This window comes from Rissa tridactyla, chromosome 1 (assembly GCF_028500815.1).
Source record: "Rissa tridactyla isolate bRisTri1 chromosome 1, bRisTri1.patW.cur.20221130, whole genome shotgun sequence".
Classification (NCBI taxonomy): domain Eukaryota; kingdom Metazoa; phylum Chordata; class Aves; order Charadriiformes; family Laridae; genus Rissa; species Rissa tridactyla.
Window position 1 is genome coordinate 103018490 of NC_071466.1, and position 25396 is coordinate 103043885.

The 25396-nt window shown below is 44.4% G+C and overlaps 1 protein-coding gene across 6 annotated transcripts in view; it reads left to right on the plus strand.

Annotated features, from left to right (window-relative positions):
- The window catches only part of RUNX1 (RUNX family transcription factor 1), a 175114-nt gene that overhangs the window by 100907 nt on the left and 48811 nt on the right, over nucleotides 1–25396 (plus strand). For all 6 annotated transcript variants that reach the window (XM_054224271.1, XM_054224506.1, XM_054224594.1 and 3 more), the window contains 2 exons: nucleotides 2074–2230; nucleotides 19746–19850. In XM_054224271.1, coding sequence (XP_054080246.1) covers nucleotides 2074–2230; nucleotides 19746–19850 — 262 coding nt within the window. The remainder of the gene's footprint in view (nucleotides 1–2073; nucleotides 2231–19745; nucleotides 19851–25396) is intronic.

A 25396-nucleotide genomic window follows, 5' to 3' on the forward strand; every position in this document is an offset into this window, starting at 1 on the left:
GCTGTGTCATTTTTATGCTGGTTTCTAATATTTTCTTCATGTGTCTTATCGCTGAGGTTGCCTTCGGTGTAATTTGAAAATGGTGATTTAAACTATTTGTCCTGTAAGTGACAACTGACCCTGGATTCACAAAGGTTTTTCATCCTTCAAAATGCATTTATTTCCTTAAATGAACATGCAAACATTTGCATCACAGGGAGGTGAGGGTAATGCCCCGATTTTCCTCTTTCCCTTTCTTGTGTCTTTAGTATATGTGCATGCGTTAGGGTTTTACAGTAACTTTTTAAGAGCTGGGTGAGTGCGTTGCATTCGCAGCTGCTGACCCTGTGAGCCAGCCTGCCTCATGACACAACGCCGTGCAAGGAGAAAACTCGCTAGCCGCAACGTTTTGGGCAGGGACTATTTTATGCCAAGATCAAGGAAATGTGAAAAGCGCAGCGCTGAGTGTAGCCCAGGCCACAGAAACGCATTACGGCACACAGAGGAGAACAAAAAAAGCAAAAGCCTGGGCCGCAGAGGAATGGGAAAGAGGAAGTTGAAATAGATACGTAAAGAGGGAATTTTGACACAGTGATTTTAACTTTGCATGTGGAAGTGAAAACAAGGGTTATTGGTGACAAGGGGGAGCGCAGTGAAGTATGAAATGCAGCCTCCTATAGAAGGAAAGGCTGTGAAATACCTGAGACTGGAATCCTCTCTCATATTGTGGGAGGCAGCTACGGATGAGGAATAAGCCTCAGAGAGAGACCCAGTAAAGGAGGCGCTGATCCTGTTTGGAAAGAACAAGTGTAATTAGAAACTGATAGAAATAAGACTGGGCCCTAACAAGTTTCAGCCAATTGTAACTGCATGGACATAAGCTAGAAAATGCTAAGATGAAGGCAAAATATCAAGCTGCAACTCAGAGGACGTGATGCAGGACTACTTCCTCTTAGAATGTGTAAAAGAGGAAATAAAAGCTAGCTAGATTTTTTCTCTCCCTTTTTTTTTTTCTTTGGTGGTAGTCCTGAGGTCATTACTGTAGACTTAATTGGGGGAACAGCAACAGGGTCTTAAAAGAAGTATGATAGGGGACCTAATTCAAGCTCTTACTTTTGCCAGAGTAAATCAAGAGGCATACCGGACATCCATTCGAGTACAGCAGGGTAAAATTGCTTTGAGAATTCAGTCCTGCTCGAGAAGATAAGAAAAAATTAATTTTTGCATTGTTCGACCAGTGTGAACATTGTAGATAACAAAATTTAAGGTTAGGAATCTATATATCTCTCAGCACATTGCATCAAAAATGCAGTGAATCCTGTGTTCCTAAATATTTGTTTGATAGATGCTTGGCACCAAGGAGCTACAGCACAAACATTTCAGATGAGGTGAAAGCCTTTGTCAGAGCGATTGCAGGTTTCATTAGTTCAGATCGCAATTTCCATCCATCAGGTCGCGGGTGAGGTCTTAAGCCAATGATTTGCTTTCATGCTTCTAAAGGAAAAAAAGAAATTGTTCAGTAAGTTGTGATTAAACATTCAACTGAGGCCTGCTTTTCCGTGGACTTATTCTGAATTCGTGCTGGGACAGCTCTGTTCAGAGCAGTGGGAGGAAAAGATAGGGAACTGGTGCAGCTGTGGGGACTCTGACCCTCTGCATCCATGAGATGACTGACTTGGTTTTGTTTTCTCTTGAATTTTATATTTCCATCATTGTGCTGACACTGCTGTAGCTTAAAAGTAATGCTACAGCACTGTAAATCAGATGTAAATCGGACCAGAATCGGTTCCTGTTCCTTGAGTTTATTTATTGGCAATTGCAGAAGTATATTTTGGAATGCGTATTTTGTGTATTTGTCATGCCAAAGTACACATTATGCTGTGTATTTCAGATGTGCATCAATGTAAGAAGTTTTCCATAGCTCTACAAACTACGAATGGAAGCGATTCCCGTTTTCCCCAAATAGCTTCTTAGTCTACATAGATTTTTGCTGTTGCTGGTTTTTCCTGTTTTATCATGTTGCTTGTTGAAGTTGTGCGCCCAAAAGTAAATGTCACGTAAGGAAGCTGAGGATTCCACTCTTTGATTTCGTAGGTGGTGGCCTTGGGAGACGTGCCCGATGGGACGCTGGTAACGGTGATGGCTGGAAACGATGAAAACTACTCTGCAGAACTCAGAAACGCCACAGCTGCCATGAAAAACCAAGTAGCAAGGTTCAATGACCTCCGATTCGTGGGCAGAAGTGGAAGAGGTATGTGTTTGTTCTCAGCTACGCTTTGGTCATGCTCCTCAGTTATGTCAAGTTCTGGTTACGTGGAGGGAATTTGAAGGCAGCATCTATCGAGTTTTCTGCGACCGGGAATGCTGCAAGATCTGGCATGGGCCATTCCAAAAGGCACAGAATTAGCTACACGGTTTTCTTGCTTTATCCTAGCCTGTCCTCCATGTCACTTCAATTTTTAAACAGTGACATTTCATTTGAAAAAAAAAATATCATAGACAGCAAGTCACATTTTGACTCCAGAAGCCACCCCGTCAAATTTTGAACAGCACAGTAGTACCTATGTTTAAGTTTAAATAACGTATTTTCAATTCAAAATGAGAATTTTCAGCACGTGTAAAGACTCACGGCCGTCTCGGGTCTCCCAGGCACTTTCTGCTGGTGTCTCTAACAGAGCAAGCCAACCTAAAATTACATGTAATTTCCTCATAGATCTAAAAAATTTCTGTCTTTGTCATGGCCTGGTGATGGCACAGGGCACTTTTTCTGACCTTTCTTTCTCTGGAATCGATATAAAACTATATGCAGTAGTCCTGTTATTTAATGTGCCCCTGCCTAGGATAGAACAGAACAGATGAGCTGAATATCTGACTTGCTGTATCTCCGTGATAACCAGTAATTACTGGTACCTAGTAAATAAAAAGGCCATATGAGCATAAGTAACGAATAGGAGTCAAAGCTGATTTATGCTAGAACTATATAAAAATGTTGTTAGGAAGCTGCAAATAGTATCTGACACGTGCGTCTCACGTCGCTTGTGAGCGGGCAGGTGTACGAAACTCCATCCAAAAGCCCGTAAAATCAATAGAAGGACCCTTTGCAACTTTACTCTTTGGCTCCGGTCCATAATCTTAAACCCCATAAATTCCAAGCAATCGTGTTTACCTTTCTATTACAAGATTATTTTAAGCGCTCCTTTCACATGAGTGCCGTTGTTGCTTTGAATGGAGTCCCTTTGCATGTATTGGGGGGGGGTTTAGTCAAACCCTCAGAAGAGAAGCTGGTGAGCTCTGGCTCAGAAAAAACTTGGAGGAAAGCTCAGCCTCCCTCTTTTAAGGTCAAGAGTGAAAAGCTGTCACATCTTCCGTGTGACTTCATATGATATTTACTTAGGTATTTTCCTTCTTTTTCCTTCTTATCTTTAAGTAAAATTGGAACGTAACGTTATGGTGTTCCAAACACAGCAGTGTTATTTAGGGGCAACTCAGTGCTGTGACACTCACAAATCAAAATTATAGTGTCTTTTCTATGGCTCTACAAACTACGAATGGAAGCGATTCCTGTTTTCCCCAAATAGCTTCTTAGTCTACAAAGATTTTCGCTGTTACTGCTCTTTCCTGTTTTATCATGTCACTTGTTGATGTTGTGTGCCTGAAAATAAATGTCACATAAGGAAGCTGCACTTAAGCAGGCTTCTTTTTGAGCAATTTGTGGCAATTTGAGCAGTTTGAGCACTGGTGTCTCTCTGGACCAGGTTAAAGACTTGGGGCTCGCTGAGCCCTCCTCACCATTTTCCCCTCCCTCCCCTGCCATGTGAGCACTCAGGCCATCTCCTGATGCGTGGTGGCACGCGTGGTTCTTATGAGCACGGATGGAATGATGAGCGTGCTTCAGGAGAGTGACAAAGGTGACCCACTTCTGCTCGCTCGCTCTCAGACTGTGTTATTCCAAACGGGAGATGGGTCAGGCTTCAGACGGAGGAAGTTATCCTGATTATACACAACAGCCTTCATTTGCCTTTGAAGTGAAATGCATCTGTAGATAGTCTTCCAATACAAATACAGTCAGCAATTGTGGGAGAGCATGGCCCTGTTGAAACATTGGTGCAAGCAGTAAATACATTTTAAGAATAAAATACCAATCCAGTCCCCCTGTATCCTGCAGCATTTTTAGCTGAGGATACAGAGGGAAATGTTTTTTAGAGCGTGTTGTTTGGGCTGTCTTCAAAATGCACTTGGTGGAAAACACCCGCAGCTGAGAACGTAGCTTCATAATGCTAGCAAAGAATAATAATAGGGTAATGCAGAGAAAATTATATCCATTTACTGAAAACATGAGAGATGCTGTAATGTCTAAAAGTATCAGTCATTAAACATGTTCATTTGTTATATTAAAGGTACCACCTTTTCAGTAAATGGAATTTGCATTATGATTCAGAGATGACTGTTTAGAAGATTCAAATGAATAGCTGGCAAAGTGGCGGAGAAGCTAATAAAAACAAACCTGTAGTTCAGTTCCTGGCCATGGTAATGAAGCTAGAAATCATAACAGTGAACTGTGTGAGTTTCAAGGTCAAAATCCTGAGAGAGAACAGCCCCTATTCATACAGAAGATCTTGGCGGGGAGCGTCGTTGAGCCCCTTACCCTGCTAGAAGTGGTTGCTAGTAGCCGGTCGCTCGCGCACGGACATAAACCTTGTGTGCCGTACGATATTCGGGTGCTCAGGATCCTTTAAGGGATGGAGTGATTTGGGAGCGCTGCGTGCTATTAGTCAGTCTTGGAGGTTAAATCTCATCACCTCCATTGGCTGCCCATCTTTGGAGCGAGTGACTAATGTATGCTTTTGTTTACTCCTTGAATGGGGGATTGTTTTCCAAAGGTGGGGATTGTTTGCATTTGGTACGGGATTTCTGAGGTGCTGTTCTGTTGAATTTGTATAAAGCCTAAAGCGTAAGGTAGCTGCTTCAAAGGGCATTGCTTCCTTTGATACTTTGCTAGAGGAAAATTAACTGAAACTTTGTTTGCCGTGTAATATTTGAGTCTGAGTAAGTTCAGTTGCCACCAGTGATAATGCGATGCCAGGAGTATTATGTGAAAAGTGATTGAAAGGTCACGGTTTGGTTGGTTACGGTCAGAGTGGATGCTTTTTGTGTACCTCAGGTGATTTAAAATCCCTGCCGGAGCATAAGGAATGGCTTTGACCGGTGACAGTTCCCTGTGCATCGGTTATCGCCCAGGTGTCACCATCCCCATGAAAAGCCTCGCCGAATCGACGGCAAAGCACCTCTCCCTTCTAAGAGAGCAGGAAATTGTCATTCTTGACATTCTTAATAAATAGTTTGAGTTTTCTTCCGTGGGCTTTAAATGAAATCTAGCAAGACAGGGTGACGGCTGTTTCAGATGTAAGATTATTGTCCACTTTCATCTCAGTAAATAAGCGGCTCTGCACTGACTGTGAGAGAGTTACAGTGATTTCCCCCCCTTTGGGGGCCTGATCCTGCCTGTCGGTTAGAGCAGACACACCAACCAAATACTGGCCAAAGCTTAAAGAACCAAACTGCATTTCAGCATTCCATTTGTATCTTAACAGAAAGCGGTTGCCCCGTGTACTCTGCCCATGCCTGTCGTTCAGAATTACAAAAAAAAAAAAAAAAAACAAACAACCCCAAACACTTGATTTTCTTGACACCCGGAATGGGAGCCGAGAATATCGCAGGTCGCCTGAAACATTGAGATGTTGTATAAAAGCAATTTGGCTCACTTTCCCGAACAAAACAGATTTACATTGGAATTGGCTGGGCTCCAGAGTTACTATTCCTCACCCTAGTTTGAGAATGCTACTGGGAAAACCTGCCCGTCTGGCTTGTAAGGCCGAGTAAGTAATTTCTGAAAGAAAAATGTAGTTTAAAACTTCAGCCAACCTCAGCCCCCCTTGCCTGATTACCTGGTTAAAAAAAATTAATCTTTATTTTTCTCCCTCCGTTCATAAACACTTCAAAATGCTACTACTGCAAAGTACCCTGTTTTCTTAGTGTATAATGAACCGGTATAGGTTACTATGATGAAATAAATCTGATGCAAAAAGCCTGACACCATAGAGTTTCATTGGATAAAATTAAAAATAAATAGTTATTTTGGAGAGGGAAAGCTTCGTGGCTCGGTAAGCATTACATATTTTCCTCATGGAATCATTAATCCCAGTAACTATCTTCTTTGTAGAACGTAACATTAAAAAAAAAACCCAACAAATAAACATGTTTTCCAGATGAAAATAATTATTAATAGGTTATCATAATAGTAGCTAATGGGGAAGTGTCTTGGCTTGCTGCAGAAGATCTCAATCTAAAGCTGAGAGCTCAAGCTTTGTTATAGCTTTCCAGCAAGGCCTTTTTAAAAACTGCATTGTGGAAAGGACTGAAAATTAAGCCTACGTATATATTTCCTACTAGCTATCGGGATTAGAGTCATGAATAAGTTCTGCGGTAGTTTTCAATTTCCACAGAGCCAAAGAAGTACTCCTTTTTCACAGGTGTAGCTGGTAGGAGAACATGAGAGAGAGATATTATCAAGCATAATCAGAAATTTCGGCCATCGGTACTCTTCCTTCTGGATATAATTTTGGGGAAGAAAAATCAGTTTAAGCTGGAATCTCAAAAATACTTAAACCCCAGAAATTACTGGCCTGGATTCTGAGTCCTATTATTTTTATTGGTCTTCTGAAGTCAGAATTTTGCTCCTTCTGTGCAGCTTCAGCTTGTGGTTGCACTATTTGAGCACTTTGCTAAAATTTGTTTTATTTTTTACTTAAACACATTCAAAATTATAAAAGTATGTGCAAAACAGAGGAGGATGCTATTCAACAGGGTCGTAAAATCAGCATTAAGCAGCCGGCCGGGTCCTGGTCCAAGCCGTTGGAATGCTTCAGGGGACGCGGTATCAGAAACTGGAGTAACAATGAGCCGCGCTTGCCAGGCGGGATGAAAATAGAAGAAATCCAACAGCAATCAAAACTGGAAAAAAAAAAAAAGAGTCAATTGACAGAGTTCAAAAACAAGCGCTTATTTATATTTCGCATTGATAAGTATGCGGCGCTAGCAGGATGCTACGGCCAGCGGGAGGGGGGTTTGGCCGTGGAGAAATGGGCAACTCCTTTGAGCCATCCTGTAGCCCTGCCATCGCGCCGGGCGCAGGCAAGGCTGGCACGGCCCTTGGTGGGGGGAGAGCTGGGTGTCTGCAATGCTGCTGGGCGTCTGCAATCCTGCTGGGCGTCTGCAATGCTGCCGGGCAACTGCAACACCTCTTGGCCACGGGTTGCCACTGCCGGTCCAGCCGCCGGCGGGCAGCAGCCAAAAGAAGGGGCTGCACTGCTGGTGCTCGCCCCAGGTGTGTGTTCAAGGGTTGATGTTTATCTCAGGACTCTTCTCCCCACAGAGTCAGGTCTGAACGGGGAATTTTTCTCTAAAAGACAGAGGCCGGAAGCGGTGATTTTGTTTTCAAGTGACTTAGGCTCGCCTAGTTGTGTCGTTAATTTGAATCGAGATTTCTGTGGAAACCGAGTAGCCGTGGAAGAATCCAGCGTGCAGACTCCCCGCACTGGTACAGAGGAGCGGGTGCCTATTTCAAGCCAAATCGCCTGCGTCGGCGTTAGAGGGATCAGCAAACCCAGCCCTTTCGAGGCAATGGCCACCCTCTGTGCTGGCCTTCGGTGGAAGGAGGGGAGGGGAGACGACTTTCTCATTCCACCAGTGCCGTACCGAGTCGGCTTCGGCACACGCTGGCTACGTGCAGCCGGGTTCGCGTGAATCGCTGGTTGTGTTAAGAAAGTATACGAATGATGCAGCTCCGCGCGGGGCTTCGACTCGGAAAACATCATGTGGTCCGTGCGGCTGAGCATGACTGCAGCTGGCTTTGCCAGCTCCCAAACACTCTCTGCTGGGTTACTTAAAATTTCGTCTGGGCGAAAAAAAAAAAAACCTCTTGATCAGAAAGCGTCAACAGGAGAAAAATAATGGCAGAGCGATTTGGAGAACTTCCTGTCTCCGGGAGCATTACTGCTGTAAACAGTGGCCATGCCAAGTGCTGAACCACTGCCCTCAGTCCAATAACAATAAATCTATTTTTTGGTTCTGCAGAGCTCTGCTTGTACATTTTTGAAACTCGGGCTAATGACGAGGATGAGGCAGACGCTATCCTCTGAGCATTTTCTTTTTTTTTCCTGTGATAAAAGGAGTTGGGTTTACCGGGATACTACTTAGGGAAAACAAAGTACCTCTCTAGATGAAAAGGTCACATAGTTTCAAGAGATCTGTTTGCCCTTCAGCTTTTTTTTTTTTCTTTGTTTTTATTTTGCTTTTTATTTTAGTGTGCCCTGCTTCAGAGGCTGCTGGAGCTCTGGTAAAAAAAATATTTATTTTTGTGGGTAGCTATGTATGTATATACCTGCATTGCAACTCAAATAACAGCTGCTATTTTGTCACCAAAATAAATGCATTCTGAGAGACAAATTAGGACCTTGGCTTCAGGGCTGGCTAGTGAACCTCACCTGACTATCCTATGGCATGCAGCTCTTGTCAGCTTGCTCACGATTAGCAGAAGTGAGGATGCTGCAAATCAGTGGCTTGCAATCGCTGTCAGGAGAGTCTTTTCCAGCATAGTCATGTGCATAAACCCTCACCAGCCTGAATCAGGCTCTAATCAGTCCCTTCTAAAAATCCTTTAGCAGCAGTAAAAAAAAAAAAAAAAAAAAAAACCAAAAAAAAAACAGATTATTTTTTTCTATTACCTTAAGGCTGTGTAAGTCTCCACCTCTTTTGCTCCCATCCTACTTCTCCCCTGTTTTTCCCATCATATTATTTCAACAGAGTTTTCTCAGCCTCTCCAAATCAACCTTACTCCCTTCATCTCTGCCCTGCATCAATCTCTGTCTCTTGTCCCCCTTCCTTTGTTGACGCTCTTCCTGCCCGGCCCCTTTGAGACCTGCTGCCTCCCAGCACAGGTTGGGATTCCTGGGCGAGACTTTACCACAGGAGCAGGTTTTGGCCTCAAAGTGTGATGGCAGGAACCATCCTTAATTCCTTCTGCCCTTTCCTACCCTTCCTTCTGAGGATGGGGAGCTACCTGCCGTGCTGTGCGGGAGCAGGCAGCGCATGGGGGAGAGGGAGGAGGTTCTGGAGGCAGAGGCGAGAGGCGAGGAGGAGGGAAGCAGCTGCTTTGAAGGCTTGATGCCACGAGAGCTCTGCAGCGGGGCGGTGCTTGGAGGAGCAGTCTGTGCGCACATCAGTTCCCTGAAGTTTAGGGAAGAACTGAGGGAAACGCTTTGGCAAGGCCACAAAGTTTCCACAGGCTAGACTTTATGCATCGCAACTGCGTCCATATCTGAGGCCACGGAGGCTGCTCTACGTTTGAAGGTTGTCTCTAGTGGAACTTGGCAGGTTCCAAGTTTGTAATGGCAGCGTTATCTCCCCCATCACTGGCTGCATGGATATCCATCGAGTGACCCCAGACCTCTTCTGAGCTCTGAAATCAATGCGCATTGCATTAGTGTAATGACAGCATGGAGGAGTCCTTCCTCTAAGAAAATAAGCTCCGAGTAAACAGTCCCAGTGCACACTCCCACGCTCAGCCAGCTACTGAAGAAGTGACTTACCAGCTTGTCTTCTGGCATTCACCTGCTTTAGGCCACTGCAGGCGGAAGTCCCTCTCTTGCTAAAATGGCCCTGATGATCATAAGAGTGCTCCTTGCCTTTCATATTCAGAGCAGTGCATTGCTCTCTGAGTGAACCCGCACCTTCCTTGTTGCCTGTACCTGGTACCTCTTCCTGCAGCCGTGCCAAGAGGTGATCGTCTTCATCACTCCGCAGGGCAAGGAGTGTGTTTGTTCCCAGCTCCATCTCCGTGCCAGAGCACTAAGGTATGCCAGCATCTGGCTGGACAGGTAGCCAGGCTGGGGCTGGTCCCAAATGAAAGCCAGCACTGGAAAAAGGGAGAGGGACTGAGACAAAATCCGGGTCTCACAGGGCTTTGTCTAGGTTTACAGGACAATGCACCATGAAATGAAGATGCCTCAGAACAGGATCTGCCAAAAACCACACCACCTATTACACTGAGGTTTTCCCAGTCTTGCGATTAGCCAAAGGATGAGAACAGGGCTTCGAGGGGTGAAGAAATCATGGGTTCAAACACAAAAGCAGTCCTTAGGGAAGAGACTGGAATGAGGCTCTCCCCTCACCCCAAACGCTGCAGCCACCAGCCCCGGGAGCCAGGCGTGTGCCACAGCTCTGCCCAAAGGACGTCTCCGCCCAAAGGGCCTCCAGCCGGGCAACCAGGGTTGAGGACTCTGTCACCCCACCGCAGCCGTCTGGCCAGGGTGCGCTTCAGGGAAGTGCAAAGCCTACATCTGAGGCATGTCCTACAAAGCAGGGAGCTTCCCATGGGAAGCCTAATGCTTAAAGCAGGAGCAGGGGCCACCATGAGATGCTGAGTGAGAAACTGAACCCTGAGCAGCAGCTCCCGGACCAAACCGCCCCAGGAGAGGGGCAAAGAAAGGCTCAGGGGTTGGGGACGGACTGACCATGCCGAGGTGCTCCTTCCCAGAGGCTGAGCTGGCGGCCTCGAGGGCACAGCTCTGTTTAGCAGGGGAAGCCCCCTCAGATGTCGTCTGCGTCTGCTGCTAGGCACCACCTGGATAGGGGGGGGTGGGAGGGGTGCGGGCTGTAATTTTGGACTTAAGCTTTTAAATCAAACCTGAATCCCACTTCAGGCAGCTAAATCCTCTTGTGAATCTGGGCCTTAACCTTTTCATGTCTTTCTCATCACCTATAAAGTGCAGGTGATAATTTCTACCTCAAAAAGCTCATTAATGGTTTGAAATTATAGCTGGGTTAAGGGCTATTATTAGGCTTAAGGAACCCAAGGCATTTTCTGTAAGAAGCTGGTAGCTTTGCATTTAAGTCATTTCATTTTGAACTGTCCTTTCCATCTGGTGTTCCTGTTGCTGTTTTTCCCTTTCCCTGAACTATTCAGCAGTGACACAGCAGTCTGCTGCGAGTGACTGTTTCTTCGTTCCACCCTGGAGCTGGATACACTTCGTGGAGGCTAAGTCATTTCCGAACGCTTATTCACAAACAGCCCAAGCTCCGGTATAGAGAAGCCCTTCATTTAAAACTAAAATGATATTGCCATGAGAAAAAAAAAAGTCAAAATTCCCTAATATATAGTAGGCCACAGCTTGAAAGCAGAGGTTTGGTTTTTAGGGTAGCCCACTCATAGGAGCATCAGAGATTTCCATTAGAGTCGTCTTTGGGGGAATGTAATTCCACCCTCTCAAAATCTGCGTTTAAACATTAGTGACGTCTATGTTTGTATAAATTGCATATATACATTTCAAGTCTTAAAAATATTTTAACAGTAAGCATGGCATTTTAAGGCTCAAACTGTAATCTCCTTGTGCTGCCACTCTGCTGCGGCGACCGGGCACCCCGTACCATCTCATTCGTCCTGTGCTGTAATTATTGTCTCCACCCAGGTTCATAAGAATTTTATAGTGGTTACTGCAGCAACCTCACTTATAGTTAGAGGCTTCTTGGCTTTTCCATTAAAACGTCTTCCCCCCTATCCCAATCTTTCAATGCTTTAAACCCATTTTGCAAACTTGATCTGCAGGCTTTCAAGAAGGCATCCCACCCCGAAAATTCAGTTAAAACAGGTCACTTGGGTTGTCTTTCAGAACAGGATGCAAACACACTTTTTTTTTTTTAATATTGTCAAACATTGTTGTTACTCTTTTGCTCGTACTCACAGAAACAGATAGACCTCCATCGCAAAGTCTAAAAGCTGGTATTACATAGGACGTAAACCTAAGGATGATAAAGTACAAATAATGTTCCCGCCAGCCAAATGCCTCCCACAACTTGAAATAGCTTCTCTTCTGAAATTAGAGAACACCACAATAGAGGGGGATTCCTGGTGGTTTTGTGTGTTTGTGGATTGTTGATGTTGGCATACAAAAGTGACTAATGTCTAAGTTAACTACTGGGTGTCACCCTAAGCTGACCGCTGTAGGACACCCTCTCTTCAGACACCTCCTTCTTGCCACCCTGGTCCTAAATCTCTTGACCTTATGCCTCTTCCCTCTCAGTTAGTTCATTTATGGCCTGAACCTCAGCAATGTCCTTCTACCCACCTTCTGCCGCAGCTCCCTTCCTGATAAATGGTGGGATTTATGGCCATGACCATTTAGTACCCACAACTGGTATCTCCTGCTACTCAACTGCCCTAAGTTTTTCCCTGAACAGAAGCGACCATCCTTTTGTGGCATCTCTGCTGAAGCGTGTTCACGGGATCTGTGTGATGGAAAAATATCACGAAGGCAGTAGAAGGAGTAAGCTGAGGGAAGGAACCCGAAGGAATCCAACTGAGACCGGTGCCTTGCGTCAAACATTTTAGACGTGAACATTTCAAATCCAAGTTCCTTAAAAGAAGGGCCATCGGGTGCCTCGCAGGCAAGCAGTGGAGCAGCGGCGGCGGCTGCACTTTTACACACATTGTCAGGCTGTCAGGGAAGGGATTAGCACAGAGGCCCCTGCAAGGCTGGAGGAGGCGGTGGACGGTATCATCATGACAGCACACGGGACTGGGAAGTGAAACCGCTCGTCAGCGCAGAAGTGAAACTGGCTGCACGCAAACTCTTGTCAAATGAAAATGTAAACAACTGGCAAAAAAAAAAAAAGAAAGAAAAAAAAGAAGAGAGAAAAATCGTAGCTGCTTTAGTGAGCTGAGTCCCACCTTTGCAACACTTGAGAATGTGAGCGATGCCTATTTCTGCATCAGACTCACTCTTTTGAGGGCTTCAGATCAAATACTAAGTGTGTTATTTCCTACAATAATGGGCAAAAAGCAGCATTCAGGCAAAGATTTTTGAGTTGATGGTGACACATTTCTGGAATGCTGGGTGCTGGCTTTTTTTTTTTTTTTGCTTATTCCAGCAGGAAGGTGTTGTTCTTTTTCCTGAGGGAAGGGATTTGAACATTGGTACCACTGTAGCGGAGCAAAGGGGGGAAAAAGCAACTTTCGGACCTGCCGCCTGTGTGGCCATTCTCCAGTGCAAAGAGAAATGTGTAGTGTAGGGGACAGGTCTTGTAGCACGCCTGGTACACCTGATGACAAGGGGCATGCAGAAAAACATCGCTGTGCAGCACCAATACGCGTCTGCTGGAATAGCTGCTGAGGGCCCGCAGCCTTATCTTAACACCTGTGAGTTACACCGAGTATAGCACCAGCTTCTGCATCTGTTTGTTTAAATATTTCACGTCCACAGTATGCAGGCTGGGAGTTACGTTTTTGACTTACGAGGTAAGAAGATTGTCAGGGACTGTCCTTATCACCCACAGAACGGTTTTAAGGTAAAATTCAATTTTCGCGCCTGCTTGGGTTGAACAGCATCTCTGTTAGTGCTACTTGATTTCAGTTATGTAATTTTGGTTGCTTAATACAGTTCCCGTGTTGCCTTAGGTTAAATGTACGTACGCTTCGCCAAAATAATGCCTTGAAAAGATTCCACCCCAGCCACAATCTTCTAGCCTTCTAGCTCCGGGAATCCCCGGAGCCGCGGTAGGAGAGGCAGGCGGCTCTGCTGCTCTCCACCTCAGCATTTGACTCGTTAGCCGGAAAAAAAGCTTGGAGAACGGGCAGGGAGGAAAAGGGAGTGAAGCGCACGTCTTGGTTAAGCAGTCGGTAGTGCTGCAGGGAGCTGGGAAAGACAAGGGAAGGGGAGAAGCCAGCGCCAGCCACGCTCCTGCGGCAGCCAGCTGCTTTTCCACGACTTAATGCAAAGCAAATTCAACAGTTCATAGCTGGGTCTGAGTTTGCAGGAGGGCCACTTCTGGCCATGTGCATGACAACTTGGCCCCTTATAAATCCAGAACAAAACAGCTATTGATTTAATGCGATGGTGATTTCGTTCTGGGTAAGTAGATGCTATGTAAACACAGATATAAGAACTTCCTGGAGTGAGACACTCGACAGAAATGTTCAAAAGTATACCTTTATGCTGACCCAGGCTGGTTTGGGAGGGGGCAAGTGGGCATATTTCCCAAATCTCCAACTTGACATGCGCTTACACCCGCAAAACGCCCATGCAAATACACAAACAGATCCGTTGCCCGTGCAACTGACTTGTGTGGGCAGTTCTTGCATTTCTTTGGGCAATCACCCCGATTTGCTGCCATCCCCCCATGTTCGCATTTATCTGTTTGGACCGTTGGTCTGTGGCTGTCAGAGTTTGTAAACCGTTGGCAGTGTGGTAGCGGACGAGGTGAATAACAGTTTTTTCTCGTATTTAAATTCAGTGGTATCTGTGGTGTTGATGGTAAACAAATTATGTTATTTTTTTGATGCCGCTTACTTCAGCTGCAGCTTTTTTTCTGACAAAATAGCCACTGGACCAAACAGGCAAAGTTATATTCTGACTGTGTGAAACTGTCACCGAGGGCAGGAGAAGAGAGTCACCATCTGAGCACCAGAATTTGGACCGGTGCAGGTTTTTTTGCAGTTGGACGTGCAACTTGAGCACCTACAAAAATATTTCATTCGTATGATGAGCAGCAGTCAACAAATGAGGGGTCAAATTATGCTGGCCCTTCTCGTCCTATTGATTACATTTGAAGTATTCAGCAGCTTAAGTGATAAGAATGGCAAAGTTTGGCCCCAGTGTATAATAGTCGACATTCGAGAATGAATATGCGAGCGCGTGTATATTTCATCCTGCCCCGAAATACAGTCAGATATGTTATTAAAATGCAGTAGATATCTTCACTTTGGCAGATACCCAGGAAGATGTTGTGAGAAATTGTAAAGACGTATAAAATTGATCATTTAGCGTGGTTTAATAAAAGTAAGTACATAAGCACTAAAAAGTAGAAGCTGGATTAAAAAAAAAAAAAAAGAAAAGTATCATAATCTTTCTTACTAGAACCTGGAAGTCTCTCACTAATATAATAGAAATGTCTGTAATATAATTTGTATTGCATTTGTGTATTACATTTCATGTTTTTCCATCTATACCTTTTGTCCTTGTCAGCACGAGCATTCTTGGCTCCTTTCCATTTTTTCTTCTTTTTATCTAACAATTTACTGTAACAATTTAAGAAAAAAAACCCCCTCAAATCTAACGACGCATCTGTGATCATCAGAATAAATCCCAAAAGCAAAAGATGGTAATTGTAACCAAATAATCTGTTGGCCTTCTTTTCCTGTCCCCCACACCCCCCACTCCCCAGGCAAACTTCTGAAGCTTTAACTCCATTTTTTTCTGTCCTCATTTGGATGAACCTTCATCAATGGACTCAGTGGCTCTTTTTGCCTGAGAAAGAGGTGGATTAAAATGAAGTGATAGGTTCAAGATGTGGCCTCTCTTCCTTAAAGCGTGTCTGTTCTTACTGCCCTTTGCGCCTGCCCATGCAGCCACTTGTATTTTAAGTGTGCCTTCCCACCCCCCAGCCCCATCTGGTCATGACACTGCTCAGGGATGACTAAAGCAGCACCCAGGAGCTTCATGTGACCATGTTGTCACTTGGGATTAATTTTTTCCTCCCTTGGTTCCTCTCAAACATTCCCAGGGGCTGTTGCTTACAAGCCTATTGCTCCCTCTAGAGCTCTTCAGTGCTGTTCTGGGGGACTTAAATAATCTCTCATCATGCTAGATGTGAGCTCGCTGCTCGATTTGCTTCCAGCCTCTGTCAGATGGGATGCAGACCGAATGCAGACTTCAAGTTCCTGTATTGCAGTGTAGAGCATGGGCACAGATGCTTGGGTCTTGGGGGCTGATCTTCACTTTTTGCTAGTCCAGGAACGGTATTGCTGAGCAGGCACTCGTGGACAATATTATGCTTTGTGCTTCCTCTTAAATTCTTGCAGCTTTGCACAGCATCAGGGGATCTCACAAGAAATCCTGTGAAGTCATGAGCTGGGGACAACTGGTTTAAGCCATCATCTGACTTCAGCTGTCAAATCATCAGTGACTCTTGAGGGCACTTTTGATAGTACAGTCTCTAGCAAACCCATCAACAGAGCCTCTAAGTATCATTTCAAAAGTCAGTATTGTGTTCTGGCCAGAAATGCTACTGTTTCCATTATTTTTTCTAGAAGGGCTCTGACCTCAACGCTCTTGCGAAAACAAACATTACCAAGCAATTTTTCCCACCCTAGTTGTGAGGGAAGACTTGATGGAGGCTGTGAGTCTTGTGCCCTGCCCTTACGCATCATGAGGGTATGCTTGAGGTCTATGGAAAGGGCTTCCAAAGCCAGAGCCCTGTCCCACATCTGGAGAATTTAACCCTTGTGCTCATGAGGTGCTATGTGCCTAATATTAGGAACTGCCAGGGGTAGTTACGGAGAGAGCAACAGTCTCTGAAGTGACTCTTGTGCCCCAGCGAGGCACAGCTTGACATTGACATCACCTGTCAGCCCTTCCACCATGGGCAAAGACTCCCGCAATGACATAGTTGCAGTTGGCTTCAGAATACCGAGGCATGCGTCATAGACCCGAGCTAATTAGTGTATGGCTTTCTGTAGATTTATGCGACTGTTTAACCCAGAGAGTCTCAGATTTTGGTGTTAGCTAATGGAGGGCTACGTGCCGGCTTGCTGTGACTGCTAGGATGTCATCAAATTGTCATCATGACTATTGGAGGCATCCAAACCAGGCCAGTGTTTCAGAATGCCTTCTTGGGGTGTTTGGTCCCTCTTTACAGTCACTAGAGAGGTCAGTCCATCACTTAGGCTGTCTGACTCAATTTTGGTGGCACTCACCCCTTTCTGAGCTGAGCGGAGACACTAAGTGCTCAGTGTAGGTCTTCTACCAATAGTTAGGAGGTCCACTTATTTAGACACCAGAAATCATGGCATCCAGTGCTAGGGAGTCTGAATATAGCCTCCACTGACTAACCCGGTATTATTTCCATCCGTTTACTCTGCTGCACATTGCATATGTATGTGTGTGTGTGCTTGTGTGTAAGTGTGTTAGGCAAGTGTATGTTAAAAACAAAATCTGTATCATAATACATAAAAGCAAGGAGGAGAGGTTTATAGTCCTGCTGTCATCCCAAAACAGGTATATCCATAAAACGTGCATTTCACTAACAATACCTCCAATCTAAATCTACCTTTGTCAACCAGACACATAAATGATGAATAATGCAGAAGCTATGAACAAAAGTGATAAAACCACTTAACAAAGCTAAATGTAAATGAAACAGAATAACCAGAGAAAAAATGCAGCTAGAATTATTGGTAAGCAGCAATGAGTGACATGTAGGTTTATGGTTATATAGTCCTGTGGTTAACCAGTATGTGGTTAATGAATAGTCTTCTGTCGACAAGAAGTAAGCTAAGTATCTTCCTGCTTTTGCCAACTTGTGTCACAACCTTATACAGGCTCTGAGATCTAGTCTGTTCTGTAGAAAATCTTGAAAGTAACTTCACCTCCCTCTTATTCTTTATTCTGGTCTTGTAAACTCGCAATGTGGCCACATTTTACTACATTTCACTATTGCTATAAATTTTTTTCTGCGTTGCTTTTCTATCTGGAAAATCCACAAGCGCCTTCTAAAGAAATACGTGGTCTACATATTCTAGTAGAACAGCAGGAGCACCTTATGTAATGCATCAGCAGCTGTCAAAAAAACCCCAAACATACGGAAAGCAAGATGGAAATACTGCAGATTAGTAAAATGAATCAAGTATATTTTCAAAGTCTCTTTCAGTCTTAGCGATCTACGTGTTGTACATAATGATATAAGGAAACTGGTTTTGGAAAGAAAGAAGATCTACAGGTGCCGCTCTGATATTTGTTAAGTCTAATGCTATGGGTGATAAAGTTCTTCGGAAGGAAGTTGATTGAACTTTATTACTGATGCCTTATAGAAAGATCTGTTGTGCTGGCAGAGAAAGAGTAACAAAGCTGTAAAGCTTTCTCATGTAATTTTATGTTTAAAGAATGTCAAGAACACAGCCATCCTTGGTCTGGGTAGATGTAGGACCCAAGAGTTGAGGGCCAAAGGCCCTGAGACAGGGATCTGAAATGACTTTTGCTTCTGCTGCAACTCTTTCGATCTCAGGGACTGCTTTCTAGCGAGGATGTGGAGGTGGAAAGACACCGGCCTGGGATTTGGAGGCTTGTGTTTCAGCTTCTGTTTTGTGAGGGCTGTGATTCAGGTTTATAGTCGGACTTAATTGCAGCAGCCAAAGTGGTTAGCATCGCTGGCCACAGGCTTCCTGTGAGATCGTGGCCAAGACACTTTATCTCCCCACAGTTCCTCATCCGTAGAGTGGGGAGAATACCTCCCTAATTCACAGGGATGCGATGAGGACAGTTTCCAGTAACAGCTATGTGTGTGTGCTCACTGTGATGTTGATGCAGACCATTAGCACCAAAGTAGGAACTGCATTAAGGGAAGTATTGAATTGCAAGTGAATGGGCATGGGGGGGGGAATATTGCTGCTAGACGCAGGCATTTATATTTACATTTGTATTTAAATTTATATTTATTTCTATAGAGAAACGAAGCAAACAATAAAAATGGGAAGTCTTAGAAGGGAAGAAACTCGGCGCTTGGGAGGGCTGGAGCCAACTGTTAAAATGAAAGAGGCAGATCTGTACGGGAAAGCTCTCGCAGCGTGTGCCCGAAGGAGGGGAACCTCAATTTTCTTACAACAGTTCCTGGTTATCTAACTTGGGGTGATGTCCCTTGATGTCTCTTACTGATAAGGAAGATTCCTGTCAGTATCTGAGTCCTCCGTGATGCTGAGATAACTGTGCTAAACCTGCTGACGGGCAATGTTTTTATTGTTGTCCAGGCCAAAGCCATAATGAATGCATATACGAGGTCTTATCAAAGATGCAGAATGTTACTTTTGGTATTTAAAATGTGCCTGAAGTAAATGCTGGCACCGGCCAAAAGCACACCCAGGGGTTGCAGGATCTGAGGGTATTGCAGTCACAAGGGGATACAAAACCCTCCCCGGCAGCCATCAAAATGAGTACTTTTCCCAACTTAGAGCCGTGGCATTCACATAACAGTTTTGAAAAAGCCTTCACAGTTTTCTTACTGAATAATAGAAAAACTAAGCATAATGCTCTGCTGTGTCTTCATAAAATGTTTTAATTCTCTGTGGACAAGCTGTAGGGATTTTTTTTCTTTTTTCCATTCCCTTGTTTCTTGGCATTGCAGTAGCAGATTATTTTTAAAGGGTTCTGGTTCACAATATGGAATTGATCTAATGCTAGCTTCAACCACAAAGCGTGGGATTTTATGATCTGCCTAGGGGATCTGAGCACCCAGTTCTCTTTAATTTTAACAAGCGCTGCTGATCAGATTCCCGTGGCAGTTTTGGAAGACTCAACCACAATTTCTACGCTTCTCTGAACTAACACCCTTTAGAAAGTACAGATAATGTACCAGCAGTCATGTAGATCAGATAAACTCTAACTGTTAGGGGGTAACCTCCTTTTTCTTACAAACAAAGTGTAGATCATTTAAATATAAATTAATTTTTTTCCCCAAAGCTTTGAGCAGTTGCCACGGAGGGAATGCATCCAGCACCAGGCAGTTGTGAGGTTATACAACCTGCTCTCTGGGCACACACCTATCTTCAGATACCTAAAATGTTTTAGTGCCATTTGGTGCGTGCGAGGGCTATCTGAAACGAGGAGTACACCTTTACTCAACGCATATGCCGAGTAACATTTTTTTTTTTTTTCTCGTTGCAGGGAAGAGCTTCACACTGACTATCACTGTCTTCACAAATCCGCCCCAAGTAGCCACATACCACAGAGCCATCAAGATAACGGTGGACGGACCCCGCGAACCCAGAAGTAAGTGAGCTGACGGCAGCATTTGCAGGCCAAGTTGGCGGCTTAGTATAGGGGTTCATCACCAGCCTCATGAAACCCAGCAACACCCAATGTACGTGGAGCAGCGGGTATGTCTTAAGCCAAGGCTGTCCTACAAATGGTTTTAATTATGCCTTCCCCAAGCCTTATTTTTCACGGGTGTCTGGCTGATCTAGAATATGACTTGCCTTACATTTCTGAAGTATCTGCCCAGGGATGACTTGGATCGTACCCAAAAGCTGACAGAAGGGATGCTGGTAAAAGGTGGGCAGCGTATACATTACACATCATTTCTTGCTAGTCTTGCCTTTCGGATGTTAAGAGGATTTTAAGGCATTGGAAACCAATATGTCATTGATCTAACTTTTCAAGCTCAGCCACCCTGCAAAAGCAAACAAATGCCTGAGAGAGGAGACCTGGTTGCTGCCTTGCGGAATTCACTGTCCCTCATGCTGTCGTATAAGCCTAGGAGCACCCATTTTCACAGACAGCCAATCTTTCCTCCTCTTTTCTTTTCTTTTTTTTTTTTTTTTTAAAGAATTAGATACAAAGAGGAGATGAATGATTCAGTATCTCCAGGGGAATACCCTCACCTTTCACACAGGGGCTTGTTTTGTTCGGGAGGTGAGGGCAAGGCTGTTTTGTCTGCGGGGTGAAGTGAAGTGAAGTGAGGGGGGAGTGGAACGGATCTGCAGGTACAGATGCTGCTGCAGCACATGCGCTGCCTCTGACCAGGGGCAATCGTTAACCTCAGTCGCTAGCCCGAATGGGGCACTTCCATATTTTGATCGAAATGCCCTGATGGAAACTGAGGTTTGTGGTTAGTTTCTTGCGCTCCTCCCGCACACTTGGCAGAAGTTCTGGCTGTTGCTTAAGTGGAATCGTCCCGGGAGAAGAGAGCAGCAGGATTCAAACACCCACTAGAGAATGAGACTCGCAGCTTGGGATTGCTTAACTGGGGTGGGGGGGAGAGAAAAGAAAGGTTTGAAACTTCAGGTAAATAGCTTAGAAAACTCATGTCTTGCCTGTGCGTTTTCTTCTCGAGCCTTCATTTGTTTTGAGTTGCATCATGATGCTGCATGCACTTAGTGGAAAATTCTGACCTATATTTTTTTGGGTTTGAGGCCAGACTTTAAAACAAATACTGCTGTCAGTATACTGCTTCTTATTTAGTTTGGGTTGCTTTTTTTTTTTTTTTTTTTTAAATTGTGGCTGAATTGTCCCTGAAAAATGTTCCTGGTGAACCAGGCAGCTGTGCACATAAAACAGATATTTGTATATGCAAGTTCCAGATTTGCATATGCAATTACCTGGCCATGTTCATAGTTTGCAGACAACAAATAAGCTTTAGTTTTTTGAATACGAGTCTGCTAGAATGGTAAGGAACAAAATCATCTTGCAGGCATGCCTACTGTTTTAAATCAATTCTTCAGTTGGTATAATAGTTAATATTTAATAAGATTCTACATTTTAAAAAGGAAGTAGAGATAGAATACATACTGAAGCAACATACCGACCCAAATATATGTAAAAGCTTCCTTGTAAATAATTTCACTTTGTCGTAGGCAAATTAGCTGCATAGTGAAGGAGGCTTTATGAGTGGCGTGAGGTCAGACTCCCCCCCCCAGCAGGAATGCACAGCTCCCTTTATCATTAAGTCATTCGTGACGCAGCGCAGAAGGGATCACGCTCCTTTCATTTGTAGGTGGGCGGCGAAGTCCTTGGGTTTGACTTCTCCCTCGAGGGTTTCTGCATCACAGCGGCTGTTGCGATCAGTCTGGTGTCTCCTCTCCTTTTTATACGTTTGACTGAGATAGGGGTTGGCCTGAAGAGACACACCACGGGCTGTGAAGGAAAAATGCAGTGGTAGCCAGTGCATTCTCCATTCTGAGACAGTTCTGGTGGGTTTGGGCTATACGCTTATTTTTCTATTCTCGCCATCGCTGGGTGTATCCCATTTTGCTTTGCTTCGATTAGATCAGTTACACGTGTAGCCTGTACAAAAACAGATTGCAGGGCTGTTACCTGGGCAAACTCACATACAAGATTTGTGGTTAGACGTATTAAAACATGCGTGCTGTGTACTGAAGGGATTTAAAATGATATCAGCCTTCTTGTATTGAGAGGGGAATCAAAGACTGCTAGGTTAGAGTGTTTCTGGTTTCAGTAATCCATATTTGGGAACTTTCATGCTTACAGATCCATGCTTTGCTCGCTTGCCTGAGGTAAAGGAATTACAGAAATACTGAGATATATTTTCTAAGATGTCCCGATTCAAAAGAAATCTGTGGAAGACAGTAGCGGGAACAAAATTGGACACTGCTGTCTTACAGAAGTCTAGAAAAAACATGCTGAAGTCCAAAACCAACTCCAACAACAGTTTTTGATTCATTTACTTTGTTTATAACAATTCTCAGACAGCCTGAATTCTAGCGAGTGCCTGCATTCTCTGTGAAAAATGCTGGAAGGTAAGGGGGCAGTTCTGAGGATGGAGGCCATCTGAGACAAAAACCAGAATTTCACACCTGGATGATTTTTAGTGAACTTTACAGGACATAGCAATACCTTTCTTTTTTTTTTTTTTAAACCTTAAAGATGGATTACCTTAAGAACTAACAGAAACATTTTCTTTTGTCTTCAGAGAATGTCAGATCAAGAGCAGTTTCTGAGCCAGAATTAGACGGGTTCTCAAAGTGAGTTTTTTTTAATGCAAAAGGACAGCCTCTTCAACTAGGCATGCTTGGGGAAAAAATTTCAAAAAGTAATACAAAGCAGGAAAATATTTTTGGAAAATAGAAAGATACTCAAACCAAAGGCTCCAAAAGCAAATATGCAAAGCACAGGCGTTTTGACTCACAGGGGTGTGTGGAGATGTCACGATAGGGGATGACAACACGGGGTGTATTATCACATCTGCCACCTTCACTCTGCACAAAGGCCTGCAGACTTTGGCTTCTTGCACATCCCACGGTACATTTGGTCGTGGTTATTGTGATGGCCGGGTCTTTGCCTAGCAGCGTATTTGCCTATGTAAATACTGGATTTGCATTTACAACTATGATAATTACTCGTGCGCAGGACATATACCATCGTCCTTTTTTTGCCGTTGAATTTCTGGCTGTGCCTATCCATGCAATACTTCTCATCAAATTGTCATGGAAATGTAAAGGGCGCCAAGGTACTTAAGAAGCTGGCTCTTCCTCCACTGCTTTCATTATGTATTTTTAAAATCTCTTTTGAACTTTGCATTTTCATTCTCCAGCTCTGAAAAAATGCTTATTTTCAATTTTTTTTTTTATAAAAAGAAATAATACTGCACTGTCAGGGAGAAGGGCAGGATGACCTAACCCATCATTTTCTTCTCCAACTTCTATGATTCTATGATTCATAAAGCAATTTATGTTTTTATGAGCTAAGTCCATGGGGAAAATCATTAGCAGTAACCAGATCAAGAGTAGTGCTCCTGATGAAAATACTTTTGGTTAGGAAACTTGGTAGAAATAGTATGACTCTTAAATTAAATATTTCCCTTAGGCCATTTGACCTACTGTGTACATCTGCTGAAAAATTAGGTTTTTCTTCTTTTGACTGCTTCTTTCTGTTTTTCTCATTGAATTGTTTTAACCTACATAGCTCTGAAACATTCACTAATGGACCAGGTGCCTGAAAATGGCGCTAAATGAAAAGGCTACATAGATTTAGCTCCAGTGGGCCTGAGATTTCCAAGGTTAAGCTAGGCATTAAATGTGATTATCCCGTATTAGATATGTGGTTTTTCCAAATACTTTTTTGGCATCCTTATATCAAAGGGCAGGATGCTGAGGAGTGGAGAGAGAGAGAGAGAATAATATTGCTGAGCAGGATTTGAGAAGGAGCTTAAAAAGCTGCTGGCCCAAGAAGCGCCTTTTTAGGAATGGAAATTTTCTTTTGCCTCCTGGCAAAGCTAGACGGGGGTGGAGTGGATGCACCTTTGGTCAACCGCAGTTGAGGACACCCTCAGACCCTGATCTGAAGAGATCGCATCTCACTTGTAAGGTTCCAGGAGGGCCCATGGCCTGTAGCTGTTCTGAAGGAAACCTTCAAACACGCCCTTGCCCAACTCGAGGTCTTTTTTAGGGAATCCCCAAGGGCTGGTCTGCTTATCCTTTCCTCTGCCTCATCCAACCTTTGCCCACAGACCTTGGCCTCCCAGAGCAGCTTCTGGGAGGAGAGTCAGCAGAGCCCGTGAGGGACCGGCATCGCCTGTCCTGTGGCAGAAGCGAGAAAGACTCTGCATGTATCAGGCTGGGGAGGGATGATTGAGGGTTTCACATAATTTCGACCTTCAACCTTTCACGCAAGGAAAAGCCAAACTGTTCTTCAAAAAACCTTTTCAACTCAGTGAGTTGAAATAATATTAAATGCCTTTATTTCTTGCTTGCTTTCTGCTGTAAATGCCTCCAACTGTTGGAAACTGAGACTAACATGTACCAACGAACAGTTTAGAAACCATGAAAAAATGAATCATCGTGTCATTGGAATAAACCCACCATATAAATTTCAGTCATGGCTTATCAGATCCTTCCATTCACCTGGAGACTTACAGTGCCTAGAGGTTACTTAGCCGAAAACGCGTAGGGGACAAGGTGGTGCTTACAAGTAAGTTGATTGTCCATATAACAGAAATGCAACTGGGACTCTTTCTTCCTTTGCTAGCGCTAGTTGCGTGCTCTGCAGCACACCACCCTCTCAGTATCACAACCCAACTCCGCTAACTGCTTTTTAAAAAATCTTGGCGAAGGTACTTGCCCCCGAGAGCTTCCAACCTAAATAGACCACGTACAGACAAAAGAAAGGGTTGGGCTGCCAGAAAAGCCGATGGTTGCGCACTGCTGGGTCTGTGCCTGTGTGTCTGTGTCCCCTGCGTCCTATTGTCTGGGTGACACTGATGTGGGCGGACTAGCGCTTAAATTATGGGTGCACTCCGGGGACATTTGCAGTTGGCTTGTGCAATGGTTACGTGCAAGCGTGCGGCGGCTGGGGGAAGTTGCAAAACATGGCTAGCGCAAAGTCACACGATGTGACTTGATGCGTTGCTGTCTCTAAACGGGTACAGGTAGGTGGGGGATCGCTGTTGGTTTAATTTCTCTGTGTTTGTGTGTGTGTGATCAAAGGATGGACAAAGAAGAGCAACTGAATCCACTTAAATGAAATAAAACGGTTTATTATTGCAACGGCATGCCTGCAGACTGAAGGAGCTGTTTCTGAACAAGCAGGACAGTCCTAGCAGCCCCCCAGCAGCCAGGCCAACTCCGCAGTCCCCCAGAGCAGCAAGAGAAAAACAGCCTAAAACGTACGTCCCGTGGTTGGGCACGTCTCCCCCCGCTGTGAAAGCTGTGCATGCCACCAGCCCATTTTTCATAATGAAAGTACACAAAAAGCGAAAGAGCAGAGAGCAGTTTGTGCCTTTGTGACTTGTGTTTTTTGAAGAAAAGTGAAGAGTGAGGGGGAAATCGGCCTGTTTCCATTATGCACGCACTTTCACACAA